The sequence below is a fragment of the Takifugu flavidus genome, chromosome 5 (genome assembly GCF_003711565.1).
Source record: "Takifugu flavidus isolate HTHZ2018 chromosome 5, ASM371156v2, whole genome shotgun sequence".
Classification (NCBI taxonomy): Eukaryota; Metazoa; Chordata; class Actinopteri; order Tetraodontiformes; family Tetraodontidae; genus Takifugu; species Takifugu flavidus.
This window is the reverse complement of record NC_079524.1, coordinates 17,987,809-18,005,712: the sequence shown is the minus strand read 5'-3', so window position 1 is coordinate 18,005,712 and position 17,904 is coordinate 17,987,809. Positions and strand designations below refer to the sequence as shown.

Here is a 17,904-nt window from a genome sequence, read left to right as displayed (position 1 = left end):
GGGGGTTCTTCACCTCCATCTCCCCAGTCTGAGGACACACAGATGTTGGTGTTAGCACTGAGCTGGGGAGGGAAACGCTCCAACATGAAAGGTCAAATGTTGCCTGAGGGACAGATTCACTGGGACTCACGGGCGCCAGTCCTGGACACTCGTACACGGTGAAATCTCCATCTTCGTTCTCCTCATCCGTTGAGGCTCCAGAGTCAGGAACCTTGGGCTCATCTCTGTGTCTGCAGAAGGTCACAGCCATGAAGTCAGAGAGCTTCAGAGAGGGTTAGGTTAGGGTTAGAGGGTTAGAGGGTTAGGGTTAGGGTTAGAGGGTTAGGGTTAGGGTTAGAGGGTTAGGGTTAGGGTTAGAGGGTTCGGGATAAAACTTTTTTTTGCACTGGCCTACTGATCTCTGAGCAGGGGAGTGGGGAGGGGGGTGAGGGCCCCCCCGGGGGGGGGGGGGGGGAAACGGAAAATAAACAATATAAATAAAAATAAAAATAATATAAATTGAAAAAAAAATAGAGAAAACGAAGTTATGTAATAAAAGCTGGGTAGAAGATAAATGGGTCGATCCATAGGTAGATAAGAGACTGGTTCGGCTTGTAAGAATGTTAAGTTGTCTAAGTTGGCTGATTGGGAAAGATAGGTTCTATGGATGTTCATTGAGGCCATGTGGTGTCTTTGTGCCTAATTTGTTGATCCATATGCGTTCCGCTCTTCTCCTCTGTCCCACTGTCCAGCTGTTATTGGTTTCCAGCCCCGAGATGATAAGGTGGCTGACTGGGTGCTCTTGGAAGTGCCGGACAAGGGTGGTGCCAAGTCGACTTCCTGCTATATTGTAAAGGTGCTGTGTTAGACGGGTATGTATGGAATTTTGTGTTTCACCTATATAATGTTTATTGCAGAGGGTGCATGTGATGATGTAGACTACGTTGGTGGAATGGATGGAAGTGAGGCCTAGCGTGGGGAACCCTGTACCAGTGTATGTGTTTTGAATGAATTTTCTGTTTCGGTAGTGTTGGCTATGTCTGGGTTGGGGTGTGATGAATTGGTCCGGGAATTTGGATGTGGTGAGTATGGAATGAAGGTTTCTGTTTTTTCTGTGTGCTAGGATAATCTTGTGTGGTATAGAGAAGGGTGTTGTTGGTGTAGTATGGTTGAAAAGTTTTGTTTAATGGTGTACTGTAGGGTTGTGGTTCTATGTGAAAAAGTAGAAATGAATGGTATGATTTGTGATTTTTGTGGGAAGGCTGGGGTCTGTGGGTCCGGGACTCCCCCTGAATTGTCCTCTGTGAGTGTGTTAGGGTTAGGGGTAGGAGGGGGGTTGGGGTGAGGGTTGGGGTTAGGGTTAGGGTTAGGGTTTGGGTAAGGGTTAGGGTTAGGGTTAGGGTTAGGAGAAGGTTGGGGTTAGGGTAAAGAGGGGTGGTGGGGTTAGGGTTAGGGTTAGGGTTAGGGAGAAGGTTGGGGTTAGGGTAAAGAGGGGTTGGGTTAGGGTTAGGGTTCAGGGTTTGGGATAAAACTTTTTTTGCACTGGCCTACTGATCGGGAAAGCAGGGGAGTGCGGAGGGTGAGGGCCCCCCGGGGGGGGGGGAAGCGATTAGCCAGGGCTCGAGAAGTTCCGGACAGGATAGGGGAGAGAGTTGGATCGCCCAGTCAGAGAAGACTTTGGTGGAATGGCAAGTAGGTATGTGGTTAGGATTGACCTTGGGGTTGGGGCAAGAATTAGGGTTGGGGTTAGGGTTAGGGTTGGGGGGAAGGTAGGGGTTGGGGTTAGGGGGGTGGGGTGTAGGGGTTAGGGTTAGGGGTTAGGGTTAGGGTTTAGGGTTAGGTCAGGGTTAGGGTTAGGGTTAGAGGGTTAGGGTTAGGGGTTAGGGTTAGGGGTTAGGGTTAGGGGTAGGGGTTGGGGTAGGGTTAGGGTTGGGGTTAGGGTTTAGGGTTAGGGTTAGGGTTAGGGTTTGGGGTTAGGGTTAGGGTTAGGGTTGGTTGGGGTTAGGGGTTGGGGTTAGGGTTAGGGTTAGGTTTGGGGTTAGGGTGGGAGATGGAGATTGGGTTAGGGTTGGGATTGAGATTGGAATCTGTGCTCAGTGCAAATTTAAATTACGGGGGTTTCAGGAAGAAGTTGTCCGCGCCAGTTAGCAAATATGAGTCTTGCTGTATAGGGGGTCCAAGTGATGTTGTCTTTTTCTGTAATGAAGAGGTGGTTTGGGATTTCCGGCAGTGTTTGGTAATGTGTTGTCATGGTTTCGTTGATAAGTTCCAAATTGTCCTGTTGTGTCTGTGTTAACTGGGATGAGTAGTTGAGGATGGGAAAGTAGGCTGCTGCATTGGGAAAGGTCCGCTTGTCTGCACGGAATAATCTCCTTAGTTGCTTGATTGTGGTTTTGCTTGGGTCCTGGTCTCTGTTGTTAATGCCTATGGAAAAGATTACGATCTCGGTATTCGGGTTGGGGGGGAATTTTCACAGACTTTGAGGAAATGGTAGGCGTTTGCTCCGGGGTAACTGTCTATTTGTATATCTGGATTGGTGTGTTCGGGGAAGTGGTCAACGTTGGAGTCACCCAGGATGAGGAAACTTTGATTGCTTTTGAAGACCCAGTCCTGGATTTTGTGGTTGGGTCTAGCTAAATGGTAATTTGGCCTAAAGGTGGGAAGTGTTGAGGGTTGAGACGGGCTAGGAAATACAGATGGCCAACTGTCACTTGGCTCTGGAGAAGTAACTAGAGGGGATGAGGGGGACGGAGGGGAAGAAGGGTGAGTTAGGTTTGGGTCAGTGGATGTGCTGGTGCTCTGGGGCTGATGAGCCAACAATGCAGACTCTCCCGATGTTTGTGGGGTAGGGGAGGTAGGAGGCTCAGATAGGGTGGTCTGGCAGTCAGCATCGATTTTGGCACCCTGGTCATCATTTTGGCCTGCTTCGGCCTGCATTGTGATGGGATCCCTAGCTCAATCAGATCCACCTGGGCACCAGCGGAAGGTAGCTGTGGGGAAGAGGGGAGGATCTTGTCTGGGAGAGAGACAGAGACATTGGAGTGAAGACTGTGTGTGATTAAATTGTGATCCCGTGTGGTCGGCTGGGTAATGGGGTGGTGGGTATCTGTAGCTATTATGGGTAACTTGGGTGTGGTGGAAATAATTTTGGCAGGTTGTTCAGTAGTGAAGGAACTTGTAGGGGGGACGGGTACAATGGCAGGAACTGGGTCTTCCTTAGGTGGAGGAGGCCCCCAGGTGACCCGCTTGGCCGTAAGGTTTAGGGTGGATGGGTCTGGAGAATCGTTATGGGAGAGTTCTGAAGGTGGTGTCGGTGTGCCGGGAGGGATCTTAGGACGTGATGTAGGTTGCGGGGTGAATAGTGGAAAGAAGGCCGGTGTTTTCCTGGGGCCTTTACTGACTGTGTGGGTGGATGACGTTGCTATTTCAACAGTGTGTGGAGGGTGATGTGAGGGAGTTGGTCGTGGTGAAAGGTTTTCTTCAGCCACTTCCGGGATGGTGGCTAAGGCATGGGTTGGTGAGTTGTTGGTTGTAGCTTGGGGTTGTGGAGAAATGGTGATGGCGGTTGCTTCTTGGCTGTCCTGGCAAAGTGTATGGAATGTTTGTAATGAAGTGGCCGTGAGTCTTGGGCCATAGCGTTTATGGGCCCAACCGGTGGCTATTTGGGCTGCTATTGTGTTAAAAGGTGATACAGATATGGACATGATTGTGTTTGCGTAATGTTGGTGGAGTACAGAAATTGTGTTTTTCATCCACTGGTTGGTGTTTTCCTGGATCTTATTGCGTGTGTCTATTGTTGGAGTGGAAGGTTTAATGAAGTCTGTGAGTCTATGTACTTGTCTTTTCATACCTAACGGGAGTGTGGCAGTAGTGAGTGCAATGTCCATGATTTCTTTGTGATGTATTGCTTGTATCAGTTTGAAATATTGTTTGCTAGTGTGTCTAGTGTCTGGGTCTGGTGGGTGATTGAGTGGGATGGAGTGTGTTGGGCGTTGTGTTCTGTTCTGTGGTGTCGTGAAGAGGGATGTGTTGTGTGTGTACCTGTATGTGAAGGTGGAGCCATTCTCAGGTCCATCCCTGTGTGTAGATGCTGTCCTGTGTGAATCAAACATGTGGTGGAGGGCTCTTACCTGCTGATGCTGGTGTTTGTAGCTTTCTTCCCAGGGTCGATCTTTTCGTTTTCGACGTGGGTGGGTGTCCTTGGTTTGCTTTGAGTTCCTAGGATCTTGGTTCCGTCCTAGTTGCCGTCGTAGTTCTGTTTGTATTCCGCTGGAATAAGACTTCCAAAACAGTTAGTAGCGCCACTTGGAGTTTAAAATGTTTCCAGGGGAGTCATTTAATCGATCCTGGGCTGGCAGAGCCCCCCACCATTGGATTAAAAGTATCTTTATTTCAATTTCAAAGTTTTAAAAGCCAATAAGAGTTAAAAGCTTCCGTAAAACAATCTAGAAAATTTCTGTTAAAAGCAAGTTAAAAGCTGGTCCAATTATCGTAAAAAGGACAGCAGAGCTAACACACAGAGGTGGAAAATCCCGACGTTTCGCAATTGTGTTGCTTCATCAGGGGAGAAGCCTGAGAATGGCCCCCGTGACTGTATTTAAGGTGTTGAGGGAGGGTGAGTCCCTCCCCCCGGCTGGGATTGGGTAGTAAGGGGGGTCTGTGGAGACTTTCGGAGGGAAAAAGTGTCGTGGGTTCTGGTTGGGCGTTATGATTTGAATTCTAGAGGGAGAGTGACTGATTGGGTAAATGGGTGGAAGGTGTGTTGGGGAGAGTTCCTGTGTGGTAATAGGTGTTTTGCAGCACAAAGCCAAGAGGATTAGCTCATCCGGATAACCCTCGGCTGCCAAGCGGGCGAGGCCGGCTCAAGACCAGATGAGCCCGCCGGGGGCCCCTCCAACCAAGCAGTTTCCTCGGGCGGTCTGTCTTTTAGGTCTCACCGCAAGTCCCCAGTGAGTTTTAAAGTCCAATTTTGGACTGTGAACTACCGATCAGTGGCACGGGCATGGTTAGGGTTGGGTTAGGGTTAGGGTTCAGGGTTTGGGATAAAACTTTTTTGCACTGGCCTACTGATCGGGAAAGCAGGGGAGTGCGGAGGGTGAGGGCCCCCCCGGGGGGGGGAAAGCGATTAGCCAGGGCTCGAGAAGTTCCGGACAGGATAGGGGAGAGAGTTGGATCGCCCAGTCAGAGAAGACTTTGGTGGAATGGCAAGTAGGTATGTGGTTAGGATTGACCTTGGGGTTGGGGCAAGAATTAGGGTTGGGGTTAGGGTTAGGGTTGGGGGGAAGGTAGGGGTTGGGGTTAGGGGGGTGTAGGGGTTAGGGTTAGGGTTAGGGTTAGGGTTAGGGTTAGGGTTAGGTTAGGGGTTAGGGTTAGGGTTCAGGGTTAGGGTTAGGGTTAGGGTTAGGGTTAGGGTAGGGGTTAGGGTTAGGGGTTGGGGTTAGGGTTGGGGTTAGGGGTTGGGGTTAGGGTTAGGGTTAGGGTTAGGGTTAGGGGTTGGGGTTAGGGTTAGGGTTAGGGTTGGGGTTAGGGTTAGGGTTAGGGTTAGGTTAGGGGTTAGGGTTAGGTTTGGGGTTAGGGTGGGAGATGGAGATTGGGTTAGGGTTGGGATTGAGATTGGAATCTGTGCTCAGTGCAAATTTAAATTACGGGGGTTTCAGGAAGAAGTTGTCCGCGCCAGTTAGCAAATATGAGTCTTGCTGTATAGGGGGTCCAAGTGATGTTGTCTTTTTCTGTAATGAAGAGGTGGTTTGGGATTTCCGGCAGTGTTTGGTAATGTGTTGTCATGGTTTCGTTGATAAGTTCCAAATTGTCCTGTTGTGTCTGTGTTAACTGGGATGAGTAGTTGAGGATGGGAAAGTAGGCTGCTGCATTGGGAAAGGTCCGCTTGTCTGCACGGAATAATCTCCTTAGTTGCTTGATTGTGGTTTTGCTTGGGTCCTGGTCTCTGTTGTTAATGCCTATGGAAAAGATTACGATCTCGGTATTCGGGTTGGGGGGGGAATTTTCACAGACTTTGAGGAAATGGTAGGCGTTTGCTCCGGGGTAACTGTCTATTTGTATATCTGGATTGGTGTGTTCGGGGAAGTGGTCAACGTTGGAGTCACCCAGGATGAGGAAACTTTGATTGCTTTTGAAGACCCAGTCCTGGATTTTGTGGTTGGGTCTAGCTAAATGGTAATTTGGCCTAAAGGTGGGAAGTGTTGAGGGTTGAGACGGGCTAGGAAATACAGATGGCCAACTGTCACTTGGCTCTGGAGAAGTAACTAGAGGGGATGAGGGGGACGGAGGGGAAGAAGGGTGAGTTAGGTTTGGGTCAGTGGATGTGCTGGTGCTCTGGGGCTGATGAGCCAACAATGCAGACTCTCCCGATGTTTGTGGGGAGGTAGGAGGCTCAGATAGGGTGGTCTGGCAGTCAGCATCGACTTTTGGCACCCTGGTCATCATTTTGGCCTGCTTCGGCCTGCATTGTGATGGGATCCGCTCTATAGGAGGGTGCCACTCTGAGAACCGGTCCCACCCTAACCCAGGAACCCGCTGGGGCGTGGAGCAAGAAACGAGGTGGTGTTTTTCTGCTTCTCATGGGGAGGGAGGAGCTGCTTCTTCATCGCTGAGGATGAACCCAGTTGGACAAAGTTCTACAAGCGTCATGTGACTCGGGCAGGAGCCCGACGGTCTGCAGTGCTACTGGGTCCAGGTGCTGACGGCAGCGGTCCAAATGACCTCCGGTAGGCTCTTTAGTTCCAACCACAGAAACTCTTTACACACTATTCAGAATTGGACTGTATTATTACACGTGTCGTAACTGTGTTATTAAGCTTCAGAATTTGTTCTTTTATTATTCTCACACCAAAAACAATCCAGCTGAAAATGAACATTGTTCACCACCTGATGATTGTCCTGTTTTCAGGTTCTGGACGGTCGAGTCAGCAACAGAACCTGAAAACAGGACAATGAGAATTGCTTCAACTTTAAACTTTATTTAAAATCTTAAACATTTAGATCGTCGGGTCGTTTTCCCCCCATTTGTTGAATAATGTTTTCCCCGAATTATCGAGATACCCGCCAGGCCCTTGGACCTACAGGTGACTCCTTCCTTCTGGAGTCCGCAGGTGCTCAGGTGATCGGGTGATCAGGTGATCAGGTGATCAACCAACTACAAGTCAAACCATCTACATGACATCATCTACCAGAGTCTCAACCCCAGATCAAAATAAAACCTGATATAAGTGAAGCATCCGGTCACGTTTGCTTCCGTTTAGTGGATGTTTCCATTGTTCTAAATGCTCTAAACTCAGAAGAGAAAATTACTCCGTGAAAACTAAATAAAACTAAAAACATCCAAAATAATTTCCCAGTAAAGCAAACTGAAAAACATGTTACAAAAAAAATATACAAAATCAGTTATTTTATCAGGGTGTTTGAGTGAAACTTCCAAAAAAAAACCCTCTTTAATGACAAAAGTGTGACGTAACTTGGCGCCGGCTGAAGCCAGAAACGGACCCCAACATGGAGACTCGGACTAAAGCGACCATCAAAGGTTGGATCTGATCAAAGGTTGGATCTGATCAAAGGTTGGATCTGATCAAAGGTTGATGCAGGCTGATCGGAGCGGTGGGAAGTGGGAGCAGACGAAGGTGAGGCGGGTAAAAGGCTCACTAGCAAGGCAGAGTAGCAAAGGTTCAACCTCAAAAGTTCTCTAGACGAGGCGCTCTGTAAAGCTGCAGATCCAATCGGCCCAAATGAGCCGCAGGTGAGTCAGGTGGCGCCTCAGAAGCAGCAGGCAGCAACCAGGCAGACAGGTGAAACCCACCAGGTCCCCTGGAGCCTCGCCTTGCCTACTTTGGTCGACAGCCTTCTAATTAAAAACCCTCCCAACACCGGTGAGGGATCACCAAGACCAAGACCGATTTAAGGAGACATGTAGATGCATAAAATGCTGATTTCCTGTTCTTGTTTCTGCAGTCCTGAGTTGGGGGTCCCGAGGCCTCCTCCTGATCCTTCTCTCCTCGCTGGTGTCCCTGGTGTACATCAGCATCATCGACCAGAAGCTTTTCCTGCAGATGTCTCATCCTCACAGTCGCCATAGAAACATCAGCATCCTGCTGTGGCACTGGCCCTTTGGACACTCCTACAGGCTGGGGGGGGACAAATGTCTGGAGCTGTACAACATCAGCCGCTGCTTCCTCACTGATGACACCTCCACCTTCTCCACCGCTGATGTGGTGGTCTTCCATCACCAGGAGCTGAGCAGAGGTCTGATCTCGCTGCCCCTGCACCTGGATCGTCCAGCCTCCCAACACTGGGTCTGGTTGTCCATGGAGCCTCCTGCGAACAACGCAAACCTGACCCGGCTCAATGGCCTCTTCAACTGGACCATGAGCTACCGGCAGGATGCAGACATACCCATCCCATACGGCAAGACCGTGTCAGGAGCTGACAGACACGGGATCGAGGTCCCTTCCAATCGATCTTGTTTAGTCAGCTGGGTGGTCAGTAAATACCGGCCCCACCAGGCCCGGGCCAAGTTGTACCAAACTCTGAAACAGTACATTCCCATCAATGTGTACGGCACCTGGAACAAGAGGCCCTTGTCCAAGCGGAAACTCTTGCCCACAATTGCAAAGTGTTATTTTTACTTATCTTTTGAGAACTCTCAGGCTAAAGATTACATCAGCGAGAAACTCTGGAGGAACGCGTTCCAAGCAGGAGCTGTTCCCGTAGTTCTGGGCCCAAGCAGGGCCACTTACGAGGCCCTGGCACCCCCTGGTTCCTTCATCCATGTGGAAGATTTCAGCAGCCCCGCAGCACTCGCTGCCCACCTGAAGCACACGGCTGCAGACAGACGGGCCTACGACGAGTACTTCCAGTGGCACCAGAGTCACCGGGTACAAGCCTACACGGACTGGAGGGAACGGCTGTGTCAGATCTGTGTCAGGTACCCCCATCTAGCAGCAAGGAAGACCTACCGGGACCTGGAGGCCTGGGTCAATGGCTGAGAACTTTGGTGGAGAGGCAAGAAGGCCAGCGTGCCCGTCCCAGCGGGTTGTGATGGGTTCAATAGATGATGTATTACACTTCAATAAACCAAAACTCTGACAGAAACAAAGCTCAAGCTTTTTGTTACCGTCTCTCTCAAACAGGTGAACGACACCAGTGGCATTACTACTATTATTAGGATAGCTAGGGTTAGGGTTAGTAGTTATTACTACTACATTATTATTACCACTGCATCTACCATTACTGTTCCAACTACTATCATTATTACTACTGTAACTACAACTGTTATTACTACCAGTGTGTATCCTCCCACTGACTACCAGTGTTGCTACTGTTATTACTACTACTGTTATTACTGTTACAACTATCATTATTACTACTGTAGCTACAACTATTATTACTACCAGTGTTGTTACTGTTATTACTGCTACTGCTATTACTGTTACAACTACTATCATTATTACTACTGTAGCTACAACTATTATTACTACCAGTGTTACTAGTTATTACTACTACTGTTATTACTATTACAACTACTACCATTATTACTACTGTAGCTACAACTATTATTACTACCAGTGTTGCTACTGTTATTACTACTACTGTTATTACTGTTACAACTACTATCATTATTACTACTGTAGCTACAACTATTATTACTTCCACTGTTACTCTATTACTATTATTACTACACTGTTACTATTATTACTACAATTAGTATTAATAATACCTCTTCTGCTACGATTATAACTGCTATTGTTCCTGCTACTGTTATTATTACTACTATTATAACTACCTCTTCTGCTACTATTATAACTACTATCCTCATTGCTACTGTTACTATTACTATTATTACTACCTCTTCTGCTACTATTAGAACTGCTATTGTTCTTGCTAGTTACTCTTACTATTATTACTACCTCTTCTGCTACTATTATAACTACTATCCTCATTGCTACTGTTACTATTACTACTATATTACTACCTCTTCTGCTGCTATTATAACTACTATCCTCATTGCTACTGTTACTATTACTACTATTATTACTACTCTTCTGCTACTATTATAACTACTATCCTCATTGCTACTGTTACTATTACTACTATTATTACTACCTCTTCTGCTACTATTATAACTACTATCCTCATTGCTACTGTTACTATTACTACTATTTTACTACCTCTTCTGCTACTATTATAACTACTATCCTCATTGCTACTGTTCCTATTACTACTATTATTACTACCTCTTCTGTTACTATTATAACTACTATCCTCATTGCTACTGTTACTATTACTACTATTATTACTACCTCTCTCTGCTACTATTATAACTACTATCTCATGCTACTGTTACTATTACTACTATTATTACTACCCTTCTGCTACTATTATAACTACTATCCTCATTGCTACTGTTACTATTATAACTACCTCTTCTGCTACTATTATAACTACTATCCTCATTGCTACTGTTACTATTACTACTATTATTACTACCTCTTCTGCTACTATTAACTACTATCCTCATTGCTACTGTTACTATTACTACTATTATTACTACCTCTTCTGTACTATTATAACTACTATCCTCATTGCTACTGTTACTATTACTACTATTATTACTACCTCTTCTGCTACTATTATAACTACTATCCTCATTGCTACTGTTCCTATTACTACTATTATTACTACCTCTCTGCTACTATTATAACTACTATCCTCATTGCTACTGTTCCTATTACTACTATTATTACTACCTCTCTGCTACTATTATAACTACTATCCTCATTGCTACTGTTCTTATTACTACTATTATTAAACTACCTCTTCTGCTACTATATAACTACTATCCTCATTGCTACTGTTACTATTACTACTATTATAACTACCTCTTCTGCTACTATTATAACTACTATCCTCATTGCTACTGTTACTATTACTACTATTATTACTACCTCTTCTGCTACTATTATAACTACTATCCTCATTGCTACTGTTACTATTACTACTATTATAACTACCTCTTCTGCTACTATTATAACTACTATCCTCATTGCTACTGTTACTATTACTACTATTATTACTACCCCTTCTGCTACTATTAACTACTATCCTCATTGCTACTGTTACTATTACTACTATTATAACTACCTCTTCTGCTACTATCATAACTACTATCCTCATTGCTACTGTTACTATTACTACTATTATTACTACCTCTTCTGCTACTATTATAACTACTATCCTCATTGCTACTGTTACTATTACTACTATTATTACTACCTCTTCTGTTACTATTATAACTACTATCCTCATTGCTACTGTTCCTATTACTACTATTATTACTACCTCTTCTGCTACTATTATAACTACTATCCTCATTGCTACTGTTCCTATTACTACTATTATTACTACCTCTTCTGCTACTATTATAACTACTATCCTCATTGCTACTGTTCTATTACTACTATTATTACTACCTCTTCTGCTACTATTATAACTACTATCCTCATTGCTACTGTTCCTATTACTACTATTATTACTACCTCTTCTGCTACTATCATAACTACTATCCTCATTGCTACTGTTACTATTACTACTATTATTACTACCTCTTCTGCTACTATTATAACTACTATCCTCATTGCTACTGTTACTATTACTACTATTTACTACCTCTTCTGTTACTATTATAACTACTATCCTCATTGCTACTGTTCCTATTACTACTATTATTACTACCTCTCTCTGCTACTATTATAACTACTATCCTCATTGCTACTGTTCCTATTACTACTATTATTACTACCTCTTCTGCTACTATTATAACTACTATCCTCATTGCTACTGTTACTATTACTACTATTATTACTACCTCTTCTGCTACTATTATAACTACTATCCTCATTGCTACTGTTCCTATTACTACTATTATTACTACCTCTTCTGTTACTATTATAACTACTATCCTCATTGCTACTGTTACTATTACTATTATTACTACCTCTTCTGCTACTATTATAACTACTATCCTCATTGCTACTGTTACTATTACTACTATTATTACTACCTCTCTGCTACTATTATAACTACTATCCTCATTGCTACTGTTACTATTACTACTATTATTACTACCTCTTCTGCTACTATTATAACTACTATCCTCATTGCTACTGTTCCTATTACTACTATTATTACTACCTCTTCTGTACTATTATAACTACTATCCTCATTGCTACTGTTACTACTATACACTACTGTCGTTGCTATTACTATTACTATCACAGTGAGTAGTAATATCATGAGACGCCAGGTGATGCCAGTGTGCAGGTGACCTGCTGACTGTAGGAAGGGCTCAGGAGCTCCACATCCAGCATCTTCCAGATCAATGAGAGCCTTTTAAGGTGGGCAGCCTGAGACTCACCTGTGCAGCCATCATGTCGTCTTTCACCTGTGAGCTGGACGGCTAAAGCGCTGCTGTTCTATCTGCGTTTTGTCTGTGTTTCACCTGTGTTTCACTTGTTTTGCCTGTGTTTCACTTTTGTTTCCAATGTGTTTCACCTGTTTCGTCTGTGTTTCACTTTTGTTTCGTCTGTGTTTCACTTGTTTTCCCTGTGTTTCGTCTGTGTTTTACTTGTGTTTTGTCTGTGTTTCCCATGTTTCACCTGTGTTTCGCCTGTGTTTCACCTGTTTCCTCTGTCTTTCACCTGTTTCACGTGTTTTTTCACTTGTGTTTCCCGTGTTTCGCCCGTGTTTCGCCTGTGTTTCCCCTGTTTCCCCTGTGTTTCGCCCGTGTTTCCCCTGTGTTTCGCCCGTGTTTCCCGTGTTCGCCCGTGTTCCCCTGTGTTTCGCCCGTGTTTCCCGTGTTTCGCCCGTGTTTCGCCTGTGTTTCGCCCGTGTTTCCCCTGTCTTTCACCTGTGTTTCCCCTGTGTTTCACCCGTGTTTCACTTGTCTTTCACCTGTGTTTCGCCCGTATTTCCCCTGTGTTTCGCCCGTGTTTCCCCTGTGTTTCCCCTGTGTTTCGCCCGTGTTTCCCCTGTGTTTCGCCCGTGTTTTGCCTGTGTTTCGCCCGTGTTTCCCCTGTCTTTCACCTGTGTTTCCCCTGTGTTTCACCCGTGTTTCACTTGTCTTTCACCTGTGTTTCGCCCGTGTTTCCCCTGTGTTTCGCCCGTGTTTACCCTGTGTTTCCCCTGTGTTTCGCCCGTGTTTCCCTGTGTTTCGCCCGTGTTTCGCCTGTGTTTCGCCCGTGTTTCCCCTGTCTTTCACCTGTGTTTCCCTGTGTTTCACCCGTTTTCACTTGTCTTTCACCTGTGTTTCGCCCGTGTTTCCCCTGTGTTTCGCCCGTGTTTCCCCTGTGTTTCCCCTGTGTTTCGCCCGTGTTTCCCCTGTGTTTCGCCCGTGTTTCGCCTGTGTTTCGCCCATGTTTCCCCTGTCTTTCACCTGTGTTTCCCGTGTTTCACCCGTGTTTCACCCGTGTTTCACTTGTCTTTCACCTGTGTTTCGCCCGTGTTTCCCCTGTGTTTCGCCTGTGTTTCGCCCGTGTTTCCCCTGTCTTTCACCTGTGTTTCCCCTGTGTTTCACCCGTGTTTCACTTGTCTTTCACCTGTGTTTCGCCCGTGTTTCCCGTGTTTCGCCCGTGTTTCCCCTGTGTTTCGCCCGTGTTTCCCCTGTGTTTCGCCCGTGTTTCCCCTGTGTTTCGCCCGTGTTTCCCCTGTGTTTCGCCCGTGTTTCCCCTGTGTTTCGCCCGTGTTTCCCCTGTGTTTCGCCTGTGTTTCGCCCGTGTTTCCCCTGTCTTTCACCTGTGTTTCCCTGTGTTTCACCCGTGTTTCACTTGTCTTTCACCTGTGTTTCGCCCGTGTTTCCCCTGTGTTTCGCCCGTGTTCCCCTGTGTTTCCCCTGTGTTTCGCCCGTGTTTCCCCTGTGTTTCGCCTGTGTTTCGCCCGTGTTTTGCCCGTGTTTCCCCTGTGTTTCGCCTGTGTTTGGCCTCATGGTCAGAGCCCAGACAGCAGCTGCTAACGTCCCCCATGGTGAGGAGGCTGTGGCGGCTGTTGCTACCAGGAAACGCTGGCCTGGCTGATATGAGCGTCTGTGCGACCGTTGCTGGTTCCAGATACAGGATCAGCACCCGCTGGGAGGCCCACGTCCCTGGAGGAGCAGGTTGGAGGTCCAGAGGAGTGTGATGAAGGTCAGGAGACCAAGAATGAGAAGGATGCTTCCAGATGATAGAAATGTTTATTTCTGTGACTTGAGCTGTGGTTGTCCACGTGCATGCTAACGATGGTGCTAACGGGCTCCTCACTACTGTCCAGACCTCAGCTCATAAAGTGTCCGTATAAAGCTCAGTGGCCCCGGGGCTCCAGAGTTCCTGCACCATCGGCAGGCTGAAGACGCACCGCTGAAGGAGAAACGGACCCGACGATTCTGTCCATTTGTCCGCTAAGCTCAGGAAATTCAAAGGAAAACAAGCCGTCACAACTGTTCAAAGATCTGTGGTGTCAACACTTCCTGGAGTCTGCTGCAGACGTATTTACACAGGGTGTGTTGTGTGTGGGTGTGTGGGCGCAGGGAGAGCACAGCGCCACCTGCTGACAGCGGGACGAGTCGCAGAGAGCGACTTTCCTGAGAGACGACAGCGAGGCCACAGGAACCTCCAAGGTTCCTGCCCCAAGGACCCAGCAGCAGCCATGCATGAGCCAGCAGCAAACATTCCCAAGGTCAAAGGTCACGCCAAGGTCAAACAACACCATCCCGGTCCAGAGTGGTCCTGTTCTGGGTTCTGAACCGGACTGGTTCCGTCCGCTGAAAACAAAGTTACAGAGGTCGACGACGGTGTTTGAGACACAGGCGGGAAACAGCCGTTGCCACGGCAGCAGGTTTCCAGGTGGCAGAAGCGCGTTAGGCGGGTTACATACGGGTCACATACATCAGCGCGGGCTCGGCCCGTTCCAGAGACCCACATCAAAGCCTTTGAAGTTCTTTCTACAGCAGCTCTAAATGCACACGGACGCTGCGTTTAATATCAACTCATGCATAGAGGAACAGCGGGGAGAACATGGAGGCGACATCAGGAGGGTTCAGGTGCTGCACGCAGGCAGGTTCAGGTGCTGCACGCAGGCAGGTTCAGGTGCTGCACGCAGGCAGGTTCAGGTGCTGCACGCAGGCAGGTTCAGGTGCTGCACGCAGGCAGGTTCAGGTGCTGCACGCAGGCAGGTTCAGGAACCATTAAAACCACATTTCTTTAAAAAAAACATAACAACAACATAAAAGCCAAACCCAGAAAGAGGAAACTGGATCTGTGAAAGCTCTGCTGGTTCCTCACTAAATATCTGCACTAACAGGAACCAGTCAGAGTGGGGGGGCTGGTCCCAGTCGGTCCTGACTCAGCTTCCTGCTGCTGCTCTGTCCAGCCAACAGGTCGGATCAAACACGGAAGTGCTGCACGCGGAAGCTCCTCCCGTCCTGGTCTACTTATGGAACCGCTGAAAGTACAGTGTGGAATCATCAAAGAGGGGGTTCTTCACCTCCATCTCCCCAGTCTGAGGACACACAGATGTTGGTGTTAGCACTGAGCTGGGGAGGGAAACGCTCCAACATGAAAGGTCAAATGTTGCCTGAGGGACAGATTCACTGGGACTCACGGGCGCCAGTCCTGGACACTCGTACACGGTGAAATCTCCATCTTCGTTCTCCTCATCCGTTGAGGCTCCAGAGTCAGGAACCTTGGGCTCATCTCTGTGTCTGCAGAAGGTCACAGCCATGAAGTCAGAGAGCTTCAGAGAGGGTTAGGGTTAGGGTTAGAGGGTTAGGGTTAGAGGGTTAGGGTTAGAGGGTTAGGTTTAGGGTTAGGGTTAGGGTTAGGGTTGGGTTAGGGTTAGGGTTCAGGGTTTGGGATAAAACTTTTTTTTGCACTGGCCTACTGATCTCTGAGCAGGGGAGTGCGGAGGGTGAGGGCCCCCCCGGGGGGGGGAAGAAAACAATATAAATAAAAATAAAAATAAATATAAATTGAAAAATAAAATAGAGAAAACGAAGTTATGTAATAAAAGCTGAGTAGAAGATAAATGGGTCGATCCATAGGTAGATAAGAGATGACTGTTCGGCTTGTAAGAATGTTAAGTTGTTTAAATTGGCTGATTGGGAAAGATAGGTTCTATGGGTGTTCATTGAGGCCATGTGGTGTCTTTGTGCCTAATTTGTTGATCCATATGCGTTCCGCTCTTCTCCTCTGTCCCACTGTCCAGCTGTTATTGGTTTCCAGCCCCGAGATGATAAGGTGGCTGACTGGGTGCTCTTGGAAGTGGCGGACAAGGGTGGTGCCAAGTCGACTTCCTGCTATATTGTAAAGGTGCTGTGTTAGACGGGTATGTATGGAATTTTGTGTTTCACCTATATAATGTTTATTGCAGAGGGTGCATGTGATGATGTAGACTACGTTGGTGGAATGGATGGAAGTGAGGCCTAGCGTGGGGAACCCTGTACCAGTGTATGTGTTTTGAATGAATTTTCTGTCTCGATGGTGTTGGCTATGTCTGGGTCGGGGTGTGATGAATTGGTCCGGGAATTTGGATGTGGTGAGTATGGAATGAAGGTTTCTGTTTTTTCTGTGTGCTAGGATAATCTTGTGGTTATAGAAGGCCGGATGTTGGTGTAGTATGGTTGAAAAGTTTTGTTTAATGGTGTACTGTAAGGTTGTGGTTCTATGTGAAAAAGTAGAAATGAATGGTATGATTTGTGATTTTTGTGGGAAGGCTGGGGTCTGTGGGTCCGGGACTCCCCCTGAATTGTCCTCTGTGAGTGTGTTAGGGTTAGGGGTAGGAGGGGGGTTGGGGTGAGGGTTGGGGTTAGGGTTAGGGTTAGGGAGAAGGTTGGGGTTAGGGTAAAGAGGGGTGTTGGGGTTAGGGTTAGGGTTGGGGTTAGGGTTAGGGTTAGGGAGAAGGTTGGGGTTAGGGTAAAGAGGGGTGTTGGGTTTAGGGTTAGGGTTAGGGTTGGGGTTAGGGTTAGGGAGAAGGTTGGGGTTAGGGTAAAGAGGGGTGTTGGGTTGGGGTTAGGGTTGGGTTGGTTAGGGGTTAGGGTTAGGGAGAAGGTTGGGGTAGGGTAAAGAGGGGTGTTGGGTTTGGGGTTAGGGTTAGGGTTGGGGTTAGGGTTTGGAGGAGGAAGGTGAAGGTTGGGGTTAGGGTTAGGGTGGGGGAGAAGGTTGGGGTTAGGGTTAGGGTTAGGGTAAGGGTTAGGGTTAGGGTTAGGGAGAAGGTTGGGGTTAGGGTAAAGAGGGGTGTTGGGGTTAGGGTTAGGGTTGGGTTAGGGTTAGGGTTTGGAGGAAGGTGAAGGTTAGGGTTAGGGTAAGGGTTAGGGTTAGGGTTAGGGAGAAGGTTGGGGTTAGGGTAAAGAGGGGTGTTGGGTTTGGGGTTAGGGTTAGGGTTGGGGTTAGGGTTTGGAGGAAGGTGAAGGTTAGGGTTAGGGTTAGGGTTAGGGTTGGGGTTAGAGTTAGGGTTAGGGAGAAGGTTGGGGTTAGGGTAAGGAGGGGTGTTGGGGTTAGGGTTAGGGTTGGGGTTAGGGTTTGGAGGAAGGTGAAGGTTGGGGTTAGGGTTGGGGTGGGGGGAGAAGGTGGGGTTAGGGTAAAGAGGGGTGTTGGGGTTCGGGTTTGGAGGAAGGTGAAGGTTGGGGTTAGGAGTGGTGTTGGGGTTAGGGTTAGGGTTAAGGTTAGGAGGGGGGTTGGGGTTAGGGTTGGGGTCAGGAAGAGAGGTGAGGTTAGGTGTATGGGAAGGGATTGTGATGAGGTCAGTGACTGAGTGTAGTGGTAGGGATATAGGTGTTGTAGTGAGGTGTCCAGAATGAGTGGGAGCGAGAGAGGCCAGTGTGTCGTACTTGATGCTACGAAGGAGGCGTTTTGAGTAACCTCTTGTGCGAAGGCTTTGAAAGAGTGTGCT

The 17,904-nt window shown here is 47.3% G+C and overlaps 2 protein-coding genes across 4 annotated transcripts in view; one reads left to right on the top strand and one right to left on the bottom strand.

The window, feature by feature from the left end:
• Positions 1-6,457: 6,457 nt before the first annotated feature.
• LOC130525225 (alpha-(1,3)-fucosyltransferase 7-like) lies at positions 6,458-9,615 on the top strand. 2 transcript variants are annotated; one of them, XM_057031736.1, is made up of 2 exons: positions 6,458-6,704; positions 7,942-8,998. In XM_057031736.1, the coding sequence occupies exons 1-2, from the start codon at positions 6,695-6,697 to the stop codon at positions 8,973-8,975; spliced, it is 1,044 nt and encodes a 347-aa protein (XP_056887716.1). In that variant the 5' UTR covers positions 6,458-6,694; the 3' UTR covers positions 8,976-8,998. The 2 variants fall into 2 exon arrangements, with proteins under 2 accessions (XP_056887716.1, XP_056887717.1); XM_057031737.1 differs by lacking the exon at positions 6,458-6,704 and adding an exon at positions 7,182-7,859 and having other exon boundaries at positions 7,942-9,615.
• Positions 9,616-14,193: 4,578 nt separating this feature from the next.
• Positions 14,194-17,904, bottom strand: part of npdc1b (neural proliferation, differentiation and control, 1b) — a 35,335-nt gene continuing 31,624 nt past the window's right edge. For both annotated transcript variants that reach the window (XM_057031739.1, XM_057031740.1), the window contains exons 8-9: positions 15,619-15,718; positions 14,194-15,516 (exon numbers count right to left, since the gene is read on the bottom strand). In XM_057031739.1, coding sequence (XP_056887719.1) covers positions 15,445-15,516; positions 15,619-15,718 — 172 coding nt within the window. In that variant the 3' untranslated portion in view covers positions 14,194-15,444. The remainder of the gene's footprint in view (positions 15,517-15,618; positions 15,719-17,904) is intronic.